The following is a 16,241-nucleotide window of genomic DNA, read 5'->3' on the forward strand; positions in this document are numbered from 1 at the left end:
GCAGTTTTGTTGGTCACCAGTTAATCTGAAGAAAGATAGATACACACACACTGTTGAATGCTCCCGCAGTTTTATTGCGCAACGCTTGGACCCAAAAGAGTTTGTCAGGATTGAAACATCCCACAATAAAACTGCGGGAGCATTAAAACGTGTACCTGTCTTTCTTTCATGACATAATTGTTTTGTATTTAGCTTTACAAACTGCACACCTCTGAGAACAAGCCATCTCGACCAGCGAGCTAAATCAAGGGTGAGCGAGGGTGAGGGAGAGAGACGTGGCACGAGCATGAGCCATCCACATAAAGAGCTGGGAACATTTTCACACTGTGAGACATTTTACAACATGACGTCACAATCATAGCGACTGGGAACTATTTCACGCTGGGAAGATTTTTTACATGACATTCTGCACCTGCAAGTTACTGGATGTACGTACACTGCTACTACACGGGTTCATTTCCTAGGTTTCTGTAAAGCACTTTGTAACCAACTACTTATGTAACAAGGGCTTTATAAATACATTTGATTGATTGATTGATTGACTGAGAGGCTCTCTCACCTGAGAGGTTACCGTTCTCGTGCTTCTTGAGGTGACGGTCCAGGTTGGTCTGCTGGCCGAAGCAGCGGTCACACAGGTGACACTTGAAGGGCTTCTCCTTGTTGTGGATGTTGCGGATGTGGCGCTGCAGATTGGAGGAGATGCTGAACGAGCGGTCGCAGTACTTACACCTGAGGAGACAAATAGGTAGGGGTCACTCATAGAGGTCAAAGGTCAAAACAGATGGGACTCATGTGGAACAATACAAATACACTACACACATGCTGGAGTAGATACAGTAGAATAATACAAGCAAAGAAAGAAATAGGCCTTAAAGGGATACTTCACGGTTTTGACAATGAAGCCCTTCGTCTACTTCCCAGTGTCAAATGAACCAGTAAGGGAAAGGGAAAGGGGGATACCTAGTAAGTTGTACAACTGAATGCATTCAACTGAAATGTGTCTTTTGCGTTTAACCCAACCCCTCTGAATAAGAGAGGTGCGGGGGGGGCATCCACGTCGGCATCCACGTCGGCATCCACGTCATCGGCACCCAGGGAACAGTGGGTTAACTGCCTTGCTCAGGGGCAGAATGACAGATTTTGACAGAGCTCTGGGATTCGATCCAGCAACCGGTTACTGGCCCAACGCTCCTACCTGCCAGGTATCATTTCTATGTCTCTGTGTGCAGAGAGAAGTTGCTAACTAGTGTTAGCGCAATGGCTGGAAGTCTATGGTAACTGCTAGCATGCTAGTAGATAGCATAGACTTTCTAGTCATTGCACTAACACTAGTTAGCATTGACTTGCGAAACTACCTCTAACCTCCTTCATACTGGATGCAGAGACATACAGATGTTTTCCATCAGTTCATCTGACTCTGAAGTATGCCTTTAACAATCTCCACTATTTTAATGATACACACACACACAAACACATACGTGTGTTCATGGACAGCCCCCGCCATCCCCCATTCTCTCTCTCTCTCAGACATGATGGAGGAGCTCATTCAAGGTGAAACCAGCTCTGTCTCTTATCTCCTGCCAGCACAATACAAATCACATTCTTCTCTCACAAAACAGGCATGCAACAAATCTGTTCGAGCCTAGCCCCCTCCACATCTGTTTGAGCGTAGCCCCCCCCCATGCAAAATTATACAAGATGATTACATCTTTTCTTCTAGCTGGAATTAGCTTGCCCAATTGGCCGTCCCTCAGGAGCGCCCTGTTATCTTCCGCAGAGATCTTTAATGACGTGCCAGAGGGTAGAGGCTCAATCTATCAGGCTGCTGCAGAGGCCTGATGGCCTCCCCTGTGGTCAACTGGCCTCCCCTGGATTGTGTACTCTGTGTGTGTGTGTGCGTGTGTGTGTGTGTGCTCCGAGTCGCCCCCTCCGACATCACAGTCATTATTCCAGCTGCTACCCCTGGACATCTGCCCGTGCTCCTCATCACCCCCATCTTCAAGTTCAAACCCCCCTCCTGTCAACCATACGTCGGCCACCATTTTTCATCAGGCAAATTATTTAGCAGAATGATAATTGTTCCAGGCTTTTAATGGCGTAGGAAAACAAAAGAATGCTGTCCATAACTATGGACAGGAATTCTCTGGGAAAATATCCGTGTAGCAGCGGACTGGGTCTGATAAATGAACGATGGCTGTCTGGGAGGACTCGGTGTGTGCCTGATCATGTTCTCTGAGAAAGTGTGTGTATGTGTTTATGATTGTGTGCTTTTGTGTTCTTTTTATGGGTCTTTGTGTGTCTGTGTGAAATTGTGTGTAGTCTATCTGACAGACATTAACAGATGACTTATACTGTAATGAAAAGGCTGTCCTGTCTTTATTGAGTATTGTCTGCGCTCACGGAGTGAGACGAACTGACGTTATAGGAGTGTTAGAGGGACATCATCCTTTCAGCACGGCATGATCACACTCCCTTTTCCCACGTCCCTCATCCTACGGCTGACCCTTCTTTAGGGCTGGGTATGTTTAGCACATGATGTGTGTGTGTGTGTGTGTGTGTGTGTGTGTGTGTGTGTGTGTGTGTGTGTGTGTGTGTGTGTGTGTGTGTGTGTGTGTGTGTGTGTGTGTGTGTGTGTGTGTGTGTGTGTGACTTACCTGTACGGTTGCTCTCCTGTGTGTGTCCTTAGGTGGCGGGTCAGGTTGGCAGACCGTGGGAATAGTTTACCGCAGTATCTGATGGGCAGAGAACACCTCGTGTCACCATACATCTTAGATTCAAATTACCAGCAGAAAATGTATTCAAAGTGTGTTCTAAAAATGTATTCTTAGAACATGCAGCATTAACAACACAAAACTCACAATAGGAAAAAACACATGTTCACTATAAATCAAAATCGATTCAAAAGAATACCTGTTACTATGTCTCTATCAATTAACTGATAAAACCTGCTTGAGTGCAACATAATTTATGCATCGTGTTATGGTTTCATAATTCCACTAACAACTAGCTATTTTAATATTAATTTCACTCCCACACTCAGCACTTGAAGCTAATGGAATGTGTGTTAGTAAGCTTATGTGTATAACGTAGCAGTGGGTAGGTGCAGAGAGTGGGTGTTGTCCACACAAACAGCAAAGACTTAGATCAAAGCACCGCCGGGGCCCCAAAGCCTCTCGTATTAATCTGCTAATCAGGGCCAAGTCCCTGGGTAAACAGTGGGAGAAAGAGGGGGCCAAGCACGGCCCCTCACTGAGTGACACAGCACACACAGTCACCTCAAAGGGTTGACACTGGCCAGCCATGGAAATGAACAAAATGTTTGTCTCAAGGACATGGAATGGAAATAGGCCATACACTCAAGGACATATGTACTTTTCAGGTTTAGGGTCTATTCCAATTCAATTCAATTTAATCAAATTCAATTCAATCGAACTCAATTCATGAATTTAGAAGTATAGAAATAGGAATTGAGCAAAACCATGGGACTTTCAATCAGAAAGTCACGAGGCCAAAACCAGAGATGACGTATAGTGAAGACAAAACCAAAACAATCTCTGGTACTACTTGCGAGTAAACGGTTTCCATGGTTACCTGCAGGTGTAGCGCTCCTTGCCCTTCCGCAGTAGCGTCTCGGGGAGGGCAGTGGGCGGAGCTCGGAAGTCAAACATGGAGGGGACGGAGCGCATCAAGTCACCTGACTCCGGGTTAAGCGAACCAAACGTCTCAAGCTTCTCCGCCATGTTCTCAATGGCCGACATCTGAGGAGAGACATGTCACATGAATGGTCAGGAAAAAACTTTATGGAACCTTCATTTAACCAAGTAAGTCAGTCAGTAACACACCTTATTTCAATTGATCACCTGGCAGGTTTCAGCTTCAGGGGCAACTTCTGGAGTCTTTAGGGATGTGGGGCTGTATTATGGACTCCCTTGGTTGCACATCATTCCCTAACCTAATGTGTGGGCCTTAACCCAACAACAACAGAAATCCCATCAACAAAGGCATATCTATAATCTCTAGGAACCCTACTTACCAGTTTTAAGGTTAAATGTGTCCCTTGCTGTCAAATAAATGTCTGAATGCAACGTTTGTCCTAACCGCACCACATTCCTGCTGTACAGACAGTGGTAGATTACATGGTAGGAAGTGTTGAGTGAAGCAGCCCACTGTCTAACTAGGCAGGATTGTGGTGCCGTTCGGACAAAAGTTGCATTCAGACATTTATTTGATAGCGAGGGACACATTTAACCTTTAAACTGGTAAGTAGTATTCCTAGAGATTATAGATATGCCTTTGTTGACAGGGGAAAAAATGTTGGGTGGAGCCGGACACATTAGGTTAGGGTTATTTTCCATCAATAATACAGTCCAATGTCGCAAAAGATCCCCCTAAATAGCCCCTGAAGATAGTGCCAGCAGTGCATATAAGCAGAACAGAGCAGAGGGGTTGATGTGACAACATGAGTATAGTCCTTCAGAGAGAAGCTCTGACTGGCATTGAGTTGAGAGACACCATAAACCAAGGCTGTATTCAAACTAGGTCATATAGAAACCAATACTGTACTTTACACATCAGATCAGAGTATTATTGACTGTCTTTTCCAGAGCTGGTATTAGGGTATTGTATATGGGAATATTATGCAGCTTCATTCCACCTCTACTGGTCAGTGGAAGTCAGGTCAGGTGATGTATGAATGTAATCAACTCTGTTTTACACACACACACACACACACACACACACACACACACACACACACACACACACACACACACACACACACACACACACACACACACACACACACACACATTCACACATTCACACATTCACACATTCACCCACACACACACCCCTGCACGCATGCCCACACACACACAACACACACAAATGCCCGCACGCATGCCTGCACACACATGCACGCACGCACACACAAACAAACAAACAGAAGGACTGTATACAATTTACTAATGGAGGCTAACATTTGCTTTCATCAAATATGCTTAAAATCCTTGGAGAAACATCTACTTGTCAGATGTGTGTGTGTGTGTGTGTGTGTGTGTGTGTGTGTGTGTGTGTGTGTGTGTGTGTGTGTGTGTGTGTGTGTGTGTGTGTGTGTGTGTGTGTGTGTGTGTGAGAGCGAGAGAGAGGGAGTGATAGAGAGAATAAGTGTTAGTAAGGTGTGTGTGTGTGAGAGGAAGAAAAAGAGTGTGTTAATGTGTGTTTGTGTGCTTGCTTACTCTATGTGTGTGTGTGCTTGCATGCCATACTTGTGTTTGTGTGTGTGTGCAGGGGCAGAGGAGTGATTCATGTCCACTGCTGGGCTGTAAACCATTCGGTGCACAATGCGGGCAGACAGCACATTTGTCAATATGAAAGATGTTGACATTACTGATCAAGGGCCAGACACGGGTAATAATGATATCGCTGTGCTGAGAGGGGCGGGATGGAGGGATGGGGGAGAAGAAGAGGAAGGAGGGAAGGGGGGGACATCCCAGCAGGCCGCGGGGCCTGTCAGCCTATCTCGAGCAGGACAGCTTTTTTTTAAGGTGCCACAAATTTGCATTATTTTGCGTGTATTGAATTTTTTGTGTGTTCCTTATTCTTATTTCAATAAGGCAACAAATCAGTGGTGATTGGATCCTCTGGCAGCGCCACGGGCCCTGTTCACCGACTGACATTCCATCTCAGCCCCCTGTCACTCTGAGACTTTACATAGAGTGAGGCAGAGAAAGAGAGAGAGAGAAAGCGAGAGAGAGAGAAATTGAGAGAGAGAGAGACAGTGAGAGAGAGAGAGAGAGAGAGAGAGAGAGAGAGAGAGAGAGAGAGAGAGAGAGGTAGTGAGAGGGAGAATGAGAGAGCAAGAGACAGACAGAGACAGAAAGAAAAAGAGCAGAAAGAGAACCTAGATGGAGAAACTGACCGATGATGAACGACCACAGACGTTACAGGCCAGGGCTGATTAAGAGTGAAGGCTGGGTGTAAAGTTCCGACTGTGGGAGTATGTGGGGTGTCAGGTCCATTTGATTATGAATATGCCAATGCTCTGTGCCGTGAATCAAAGGCCTCCTCGTGAGAAGGGGAACGGGAGGGGGAGGCGAGGGTGAAATGCTTCCATATTTCTTGTGAATATGCAATATGTATTTCATTGGGGCTCTTTATGGGCATGGGGGCTAAAGCTCAGTTTGTTTCCCTCCTTGCTCAATGACAGGCCATAACTCGCCCGCGCATTAGGAGCCCTAAAGCTGTCCGCCGTATTGAGCCGGCGTGCAAGATAAGACACTTTAGATTGAGAGCGAGAGGCTGAGGCTGAAACAGCTAGGCCCACCCTGGCTGTTCTTCTGTCTACTGAGGCAACCCTTCCTCTGGTACACACTGGTTCTCCGTCCTCTCTGGCTGTTCAGTTCACTTGTGTTCCTCCCTCTGTGAGAACTCTCTGTATTGTCTACTACCGGTGAGATAAGTCAGAATCAGAACAAACAGCTATGAGATGTTATAGATTTGTAAATATTTTCAGTCAGGTTCACTAGAACTCATTTGATATAATACGGAGGATGAGAGGTCTAATCGTGGGAACAAGGAGGATAAATGCTCACACATTTACTTAATTGTGATTCCCTCAAAATCCCCTTTAGATGCAACCTCCCCCCTTCCCTTCCTCCTTCTCCTCCTCCTCCTCCTCCTGCTCTGTCTGTGTGTCTGAACTTGCTTGTTGCTGTAGTGTCTCTGTGGGGCCAGCTGTTGATTAGTTATCTTCAGATGTCAGTGATGCTGAGAGCGCCTTAATTAGTGAGATGCATTCTCAATTGTTGATCTTATCTGGAAACAGATGTCGGAGGGAGGAACTCCCCCTCCCTCCCTGGGTCCCTAAGAGACTGTTACCCTCGCGCTGATACAGAGCAGTCCCCCCTGTCTTACCCGCTCTGTGCCCATTCCAACAGCCCTGCATCACTCTCCAAATAAGCAAATATATATACAACCCTCAGTGCTGTTAGCAGTACAGTGTGGAACCCAGCTAGAAATCCCAGGCCTATCATATGGACAAATGAGTGATTGTAAATTAATCTAAATGGGAATTTGCAGACATTTACAAGATTATTTTACTAAAATGAGTGAAAAAGCGTATAGCTCGCAAGCTGAGAAAAGCATGTTGTTTTTAAAAACGGGTCTAAAATCCAGTGATAAGCAGTGATGGCTTGTAAATGGCTGATGCCTGGTCAGTAGTTGCTGGTGATTGGCCAGAGCCATGCGTAGTCTGAGTGACATGGAGGGTGTTATGATGAGGACCCATACAGACATGGGGGGGTCTGGGGGTTTAGGGGAGGCAGAAGCACAGAGACATGTAGGTGTAGATGAAACTTACCCAGGATCTCTGAACTGGCATACGAAACTGAGGGGCGGGACAGAAGGAAAAGAGCAATCAGAACCAGGAAGTAGACCACGGATCAACAGCTTTTTATTGGACGCATATGGGCATTGGGTGGGGGGGTGATGATGTCACAAAGGGTCAGGTGACTTGGTAACAAAACCCGAAAATGTCCAACTGTAAAAATATATATATTTTTTTTAAAGAGACCCTGTGGCCAGAGTGTTTCTGGGACTGATTTGTGTGTCCAGACATCATAAAGTAATAAAGATGGCCTAACCTCTGTTACTGTTTCTACTGATAGGACACCTCATTAAGCCACGTGCCACCGCCATGTGGCGTTACAGAGCTAGAGACTGGTTCACAGTGTGGAAAGGGGGCATAAATCAGACGACTCAAACAGCCAGTAAAAACCAGGCCTGAAACGGCTAGTAAAAACCAGGCCTGAAACGGCCAGTTAAAAACGCCAGGCCCTGAGAAAATGTTTTCCTACGGGCCAATTTTCACTGCTGGGAAGAGTGAAAGCATGACTGTCAACGCACGTCAATGCATACACACACACTGAGTCATGCTACACACGCACTGAGTCATGCTACACACGCACTGAGTCATGCTACACACGATAGAGAAATCACAGGCAGCGCAGTCTGGGGGCACAATTCGGGATCTTTAAAAGGGTATCATTTTTTATATTGTAGTCAAAGACACATATGTGAGAACTTGTCAGTTTGTGCCCTTTTCAGTCTTCCACATCTGGTTCAGATAGCTGTGAACAGGACAGACCAGACCCAAACATGCTTTAAGCGTGGATCAGACTGAACACTGCCTCTGGTCCCCATCAGAACCAGACCCCTCGGACCACCACCAGACCAACCCCAGATCGCCTCACCCTGCCTGGGCCTCAGAAGCAAAGAGGGACCCTGGTCTGGCTGTCCCTGTGAAGCAACAGTAACACTGAGATAGAACAGGACAGGACCTACCTGTGGATGGAAGAGGAAGCCGGGGGCGGGCCGCATGTACTTGTCTTTCAGAGCCTCAAACGGATCGTTCATCTTCCTCTTCTCAACCCTGCTAATATTACAACTCTATCAGTTCTTAGACACCGACATTCACATCCAACAATATAGGAAAAAGTACTTATAGGAAGGTAAAGACACATATTGCTATATATATTTATATTTACACTTTAGGTTCAGTTCTAGAGATTCACAGTACCTGTAGATGGGGTCCATGAACAAGGGGGTGGGCCTGGCGTGCTGCAGAGAGGTGTCGGCTTTAGGTAGCTCCATCCCTGCCTGGTCTTCTCCAAACACGTGGATCTTCTTTGATTCCTCCCCCCGGGGGGCGTGGCTACTGCTGCGGTTCCTAGTGCCGCCCATGCTCAGATCCAGCGGCTGGTCCTGATTGGTGGAACGTGAGGAGGCCTCCGGTTTGGATTTGGAGACTGGGACGAAGGGGGCGAGGACCTTCTCCTCCTGCTTGCGCTTGGTGGTAAGGTCAAAGGGCGACTCAGAGGTCCTGCTCTGGCGCTTCTTAGAGGGTTCGTCAGGTGGGGACTGGGGCTCCCCCTTTAGGCCAGGAGGTCTGAGCTCTCTCTCTGGGAAGGGGTAGACGGGCGGAGAGAAGTTTGGGAAGAAAGGCAGGGGGAACATGGAGGGGTAGGGCAGGGCGCCTACCTTCTTGTCCTGCAGGCCCGCCAGCCCCGTGGAGCCAAAGTACCTCTCAGCGATGGAGGCGATGGCCTTGATGGAGTCATTGACCGCCCCTGAGACAGCCGTGTGCTCGTCCAGCGAGGGAGGGAACAAGGCGGGGCTACCTTGGAACTCCTTAGTGTGGTTACTGATCAGGGTGGTGGGGCTCTGGGGGCCTCTGCCCGCCTTCCTTTTGGGCCCTTTCCCGTTCTCCCGGGGTGCCCTCTCCCGCTGGCCTTCGCTTTCCATGTCGCTCTCCAGCTCCGAGCCTGATGTGGTATCTAGGTCGCTCCCACTGGGAGTGCTTACGTCATCCAGATCGCTGCTCTCCGATTGGCTGCTCATCTTGCCGCCGCTGTGCCTCTGCTTGGAGGAGGAGCCATGGGACTGTCGCTGCTCTGTCCCCTGTGGCTGCTCGCTACTGGGCAATGCCTCCTTGCGGAGGGTCTTGAGCAGTTCTCTGGCCTCTTGGGCTCCGGGGCTAGGCGACAGGAGGGGGCTCTTGATGTGCTCCGTACTGGGACCTAGGGGCCGTCTGACTGGGGAGGTGGCCTGTATGAGAGGGGGTCGGTGGTACAGTCCAGATGAGAACAGACCCGGGAAGCTGAAGGGGAAGCCAGGGGCGGTCGGAAATGTCAGGCCGCTGTGGTGCCGGTTCCCAAAGTAGTCTGCCAGGCTGGCGCTGCTGTGCCCCATCCCTCCCATAGCGGCCTTGTCCATGGCACCAGGGACACCGGGGAGGGACATGCCTTGGGCATGGGCGAACAACCCCCCTGCCGTGAAATGGTTTTTGCCCTCACAGAAGCGCCGGTGCTTGTTGAGGGAGGAGGTGGTGCTGAACATCTGGCCACAGTCCTTACACTTGATCTGGGTGCGGCAGTCGGCGTGCATGCGCTTGTGGCGGCACAGGTTGGAGAACTGCGTGTAGGACTTGTGGCACACCTCGCCTGCAGGGAGAGGGAGACAGACACGGGGCACTCATAGGCATGTCCAACATCACAAACACACAGAGTACATATCTGACCATAAGAGCCAAGAGTTTTCCCTATGATCCTGTAGTCAGGAAGACCTCCAGGCTTTAGTCGTGACACTACACCTGCATTTCAGTATGGGGGACTACAGTACAAGACACCAGCTGGGTGTAAGATGTCCTAGTCTGAGAATGTTATTTCAGTGAGGTGAAGGGGGAATGAGAAGAGACATCAGATCCTGTCATTGTCATGGGGCTTTGTTCCTCTGGGCTGAGACCGAGTCAGTGGAACTCATCACCTGCACATCAAACACAGTGCACCTCCAGGCATTGTACTCCAAGGAGACCGTAAACAAACACACACAGGTACACACGTACACGTACATACACACACGTGTGCACACAGACATGTATACACATTAGATATTCATATATCTCACAATAGACAAAAACACACACATGAGCACACATACACACATAGATATGCAGACACATTCAAAGATGTTAAAATATCACATAACACATGACACACACACACACACACACACACACACACACAGAGGCTCACTTGCAGACACACGGCACAATGGCTCTATTTTGAGCCTGTGAAGGAAGCAGAGTTGAATGAATCCTATCCTGCAGGTCCGGTTCCCAGGGACAGGGCTCACGTCCTTCGCTGCCCACCTCCCCCTCACCCCCACTCCCCGTGTCCCCCTCACCCTGTCCCTGTCAGCTAGCTCACTGTAACCTTCACACAGTCCCACAGTCCCTTCTCTGTCTGACTCCACCCTGCTATGTGGCAGACTACATTGTTGAAGAGAACATAGTGGCTAGACCAGGGTTCTCCAACAGGTCTCCAACAGGTCTCCAACAGGTTTCCAACAGGTCTCCAACAGGTCTCCAACAGGTTTCCAACAGGTCTCCAACAGGTTTCCAACAGGTCTCCAACAGGTCTCCAACAGGTCACCAACAGGTCTCCAACAGGTCTCCAACAGGTTTCCAACAGGTTTCCAACAGGTCTCCAACAGGTCTCCAACAGGTCTCCAACAGGTTTCCAACAGGTCTCCAACAGGTCTCCAACAGGTTTCCAACAGGTTTCCAACAGGTCTCCAACAGGTTTCCAACAGGTCTCCAACAGGTTTCCAACAGGTTTCCAACAGGTTTCCAACAGGTCTCCAACAGGTTTCCAACAGGTTTCCAACAGGTCTCCAACAGGTTTCCAACAGGTCTCCAACAGGTCTCCAACAGGTTTCCAACAGGTCTCCAACAGGTTTCCAACAGGTTTCCAACAGGTCACCAACAGGTCTCCAACAGGTCACCAACAGGTCTCCAACAGGTTTCCAACAGGTCTCCAACAGGTCTCCAACAGGTCACCAACAGGTCTCCAACAGGTCTCCAACAGGTCTCCAACAGGTTTCCAACAGGTCTCCAACAGGTTTCCAACAGGTCTTCAACAGCTACCAGTAGCTCACAGCCCACATATGAGTAGCTTGCCAAACAATTCTGAAAGTACATGCAATTTTTCACCGAAAACTGTGATGAACAAATCTCACAAGTATCAGTCACCGTAAGCTCCCAGCTACTATCTAATCAACGCAACATTGACATTAAGCCACTATTTGCTTAAAAAGCCAAACCTAACACAATGTCTGCCAATTAATTTCCAGCAATATCGCCCCGTCTGTCTATGTACTTCGCACGTTTGTCTATCACTCCGTGTGCATCCAGTTGATGTGATAACCATCTGGTGGGTTGACAGAAATACTTTCCCTAAAACCTTCTCAATTAAATGTTAAATGCAAAGTAGTCTTACCTGGCAGAAGTATATAATGAGTAAGTATATCATTTGTATCTATTATTTGCTATTTGCAAATTTTTCCATTAAATGAGCAACAGTAGTACAGAACCATCATTTCTCACTCGCTAGACGCACAATTAATGACGCCGGAGGGGATGACTGCCATTTTACGGACTCATTTTCTGTGCTGTCGACGAGTAGGTAAACCACCACTTCCCTCCGTATTATTGGCCAACGTGCAATCATTGGAAAACAAACGGGATGATCTACGATTAAGACTATGCTAGCAACAGGACATTAAAAACTGTAATATTTTATGTTTCACCGAGACGTGGCTGAACGACGATAGAGCTAGCTGGCTTCTCCATGCATCGGCAGGACAGAGCAGCTATGTCTGGTAAGACGAGGGGCGGGGGTGTGTGTCTATTTGTCAATAACTGCTGGTGCGCGATGTCTAATATTAAAGAAGACTAAAGGTATTGCTTGCCTGAGGTAGAATACCTCATGACAATCTGTAGACCACACTATCTACCAAAAGAGTTCTTATCTATATTATTCATAGCCGTCTATTTACCTCCACAAACTGATGCTAGCACTAAGACCGCACTCAATGTAATGATTAAGGCCATAAGCAAACAAGAAAATGCTTATCCAGAAGTGGCGCACTTAGTGGCCGGGGACTTTAACGCAGGCAAATTAAATCCATTTTACCTCATTTCTATCAGCATGTCACATGTGCAGCCAGAGGAGAAAAAAACACTAGACCACCTTTACCCGACACACAGAGATGCATACAAAGCTCTCCTTCGTCCTCCATTTGGCAAATTTAACCATAATTATATCCTCCTGATTCCTGCTTACAAGCAAAAACTAAAGCAGGAAGTACCAGTGACTTGCTCAATACGGAAGTACTCAGATGATGCGGATGCTATGTTACAGGACTGTTTTTCTTGCACAGACTGGAATATGTTCCGGGATTCACCCAATGGCGTTGAGGAGTATACCACCTCAGTCACTGGCTTCATCAATAAGTGCATCGGCGATGTCGTCCCCACAGTGAACATATGCACATTTCCCAACCAGAAACCATGGACTAAAGGCAACATCCGCAACGAGCTATAGGCTAGAGCTGCCACTTTCAAGGAGAAGGACACTAATCTGGACGCTTATAAGACATTCCTCTATTCCCTCAGATGAACCATCAAACAGGCAAAGCGTCAATAAAGGACTAATACTGAATCCTACTACACCGGCTCTGATGCTTGTCGGATGTGGCAGGGCTTGAAAAATATTACGGACTACAAAGGGAAACCCATCCCCGAGCTGCCCAGTGACGCGAGCCTACCAGTTAAGCTAAATGCCTTTTATGCTTGCATCAAGGCAAGCAACACTGAAGCATGCATGAGCGCACCAGCTGTTCCGCATGACCATGTGATCACTCTCTCTGTAGCCGATGTCAGCAATACCTTTAAACAGGTCAACATTTACAAAGCCGCGGGACAGGACGGATTACCAGGACGTGTACTTGAAGCATGCGTGGACCAACTGGAAAGTGCCTTCACTGACATTTACAACCTCTCCCTCACCGAGTCTGTAATACTTACATGTTTCAAACAGACCACCATAGTCCTGTGCTCAAGAAAGCGAAGGTAACCTGCCTGAATGATTACAGCCCCGTAGCACTCAGGTCGGTAGCCATGAAGTGCTTTGAAAGGCTGGTCATGGCTCACATCAACACCATCATGCCGGAAACCCTAGACCAACTCCAATTTACATACTGCCCCAACAGATCCACAGATTACGCAATCTCAATCGCACTCCACACTGCCCTGTCCCACCTGGACAAAAGGAACACCTATGTGAGAATGCTGTTCATTGACTTCAGCTCAGCATTAAACACCATAGTGTCCACAAAGCTCATCACTAAGCTAAGAACCCTGGAACTAAACACATTCCTCTGCAACTGGATCCTGGACTTCCTGATGGGCCGCCCCCAGATGGTAACGGTATGCAACAACACATCTGGCACGCTGATCCTCATCACTGGGGCCCATCAGGGGTGTGTGCTTAGTCCCATCCTGTACTCCCTGTTCACTCACAACTGCATGGCAAAGCATGACTCCAACACCATCATTACGTTTGCTGACGACACAACAGTGGTAGGCCTGATCACCAACAACGATGAGACAGCCTATAGGGAGGAGGTCTGAGACCTCTCCCTCAATGTCAGCAAGACAAAGGAGCTGATCGTGGACTATAGGAAAAGGAGGGCCGAACAGGCCCCCATTAACATTGACGGGGCTGAAGTGGAGCAGGTCGAGAGTTTCAAGTTCCTTAGTGTACACATCACCAACGAACTATCATGGTCCTAACATACCAAGACAGTTGTGAAGAAGGTACAACAACATCTTTTCCCCCTCAGGAGACTGAAAAGATTTGGCATGGGTCCCCAGATCCTCAAAAAGTTCTACAGCTGCACCATAGAGAGCCTCCTGACCATTTGCATCACCACGTGGTATGGCAACTGCTTGGCATCCGACCGTAAGCCGTAAGGCCCAGTGCATCACTGGGGCCAAGCTTCCTGACATCCAGGACCAATATACTAGGCGGTGTCAGAGGAAAGCCCAACATTTTTTCATAGACTCCAGTCACCCAAGTCATAGACTGTTCTCTCTGCTACCGCAAGTCAAGTGGTACTGGAGCGCCAAGTCTAGGACCAAAAGGCTCCTTAACAGCTTCTACCCCTAAGCCATAAGACTGCTGAACAACTGAACAAATGGCCACCCTGACTTTTTACATTGACCCACCCCACCCCACCCCACCCTCCCACCCATTTGTTTTTTACAATGCTGCTACTCGCTGTTTATTATCTAGGCATAGTCACTTTACAAATGACCTCGACTAACCTGTACCTCCGCACATTGACTCGGTACCGTTAGCCCCTGTATATAGCATTGTTATTGTTATGTCATTTTCTTGTGTTACTTTTATATATATATTTTTTTCACTTTAGTTTATTTAGTAAATATTTTCATAACTCTATTTATTGAACTGCATTGTTGGTTAAGGGCTTGCATTGTTGGTTAAGGGCTTGCATTGTTGGTTAAGGGCTTGCATTGTTGGTTAAGGGCTTGTAAGTGCAGCAGGTAGCCTAGTGGAGTGGTTAGAGCGTTGGACTAATAACCAAAAGGTTGCAAGATCGAATTCCCGACCTGACAAGGTAAAAATCTGTCGTTCTGCCCCTGAACAAGGCAGTTAAACCCACCGTTCCTAGGCCGTCATTGAAAATAAGAATGTGTTGGTAACTGATTTGCCTAGTTAAATAAAGGTAATATAAAAAAAAGTAAGTGTTTCACCTTTTGAATTCGGTGCATGTGTCAAATAACATTTGATTAAAGGGGAATTATACAAGAAAAATCTAAAAAATTTTAAGTTTTCTTCCAGATCAAAAAAAGGTATTCTGAGTAGCTTGTGACATGGCTCTCATGCTAGAAAAGGTTGGAGACCCCTGGGCTAGATGATAGCGAGATAAAAAGAAACAGTCATATAGAAATCATATCTACACATACAGTAGCTTCTGGATATTAGTCATTCTGTTTCATATTCTCTATTGGAATTCTCTATTTCTACATTCTTTATTCTACATTGGCATCCGTACAAATGGAAAGTGGATGACAATTTGGATATCAAAACATACTCTTAAATAATATGTATGATATTGAATAATATTGCAATCTATAACTATATTGATTCAAATATTTACTCATCATACAGTATGTAGTCTAAAGGTGATTGTTTTTCATATGGTGGTATGGAAATGAATTGGGACTCTTGGGTAAGACAATGATGTGCATACCTTGCTGTTATAATTCATGTTCTTCGAATCCAGGGCAAAGATCTCAAAATGAATGATTAAGTCTTTGAAGGAGTCAACGTCGTAATTGATCAAGAGATGTTGAGTCTAGGCGTAAATATTTGATGCGCCTGAGGCTCGTTGGCTAACGTGGGTGTTGTTATCCGTTTCCTCTCTGTTGTAGAACGAGTAGAAACAGTGGCTGTAAATCACACACTCCTGACATTTACAGACTTACAACAGACACACATGACACACAGGGTGTGAGGGACCTGATCCACTCCACACGTGTGTTTTGTCAGCTCACCATAAACTGTAACTAAATATTATAAACACATTCCTGTGAAGAGCAGCTTTGAGTAAGACAGCCCCAGTGTCTGAATGAATGATTATGGCCAGAGTGGTCTACAGAAAGCCACCAGCATAGGCTTTCCACCTTGTACACACACACACACACACACACACACACACACACACACACACACACACACACACACACACACACACACACACACACACACACACACACACATGCATGCACACACACCCACATAGGCATGGACACA

At 47.1% G+C, this 16,241-nt stretch overlaps 1 protein-coding gene across 15 annotated transcripts in view; it reads right to left on the reverse strand.

The window, feature by feature from the left end:
• Positions 1 to 16,241, reverse strand: part of LOC112265381 (histone-lysine N-methyltransferase MECOM) — a 204,147-nt gene that overhangs the window by 6,476 nt on the left and 181,430 nt on the right. For 7 of the 15 annotated variants that reach the window (XM_042296047.1, XM_042296044.1, XM_042296046.1 and 4 more), the window contains 6 exons: positions 8,579 to 10,001; positions 8,344 to 8,434; positions 7,361 to 7,387; positions 3,592 to 3,758; positions 2,655 to 2,732; positions 560 to 729 (listed from right to left, as the gene is read on the reverse strand). In XM_042296047.1, the coding sequence (XP_042151981.1) occupies positions 560 to 729; positions 2,655 to 2,732; positions 3,592 to 3,758; positions 7,361 to 7,387; positions 8,344 to 8,434; positions 8,579 to 10,001 (1,956 nt within the window). The remainder of the gene's footprint in view (positions 1 to 559; positions 730 to 2,654; positions 2,733 to 3,591; positions 3,759 to 7,360; positions 7,388 to 8,343; positions 8,435 to 8,578; positions 10,002 to 16,241) is intronic. The other 8 variants (XM_042296043.1, XM_042296053.1, XM_042296050.1 and 5 more) reach the window with 3 other exon arrangements.

Source organism: Oncorhynchus tshawytscha, linkage group LG13, assembly GCF_018296145.1.
Source record: "Oncorhynchus tshawytscha isolate Ot180627B linkage group LG13, Otsh_v2.0, whole genome shotgun sequence".
NCBI lineage: Eukaryota > Metazoa > Chordata > Actinopteri > Salmoniformes > Salmonidae > Oncorhynchus > Oncorhynchus tshawytscha.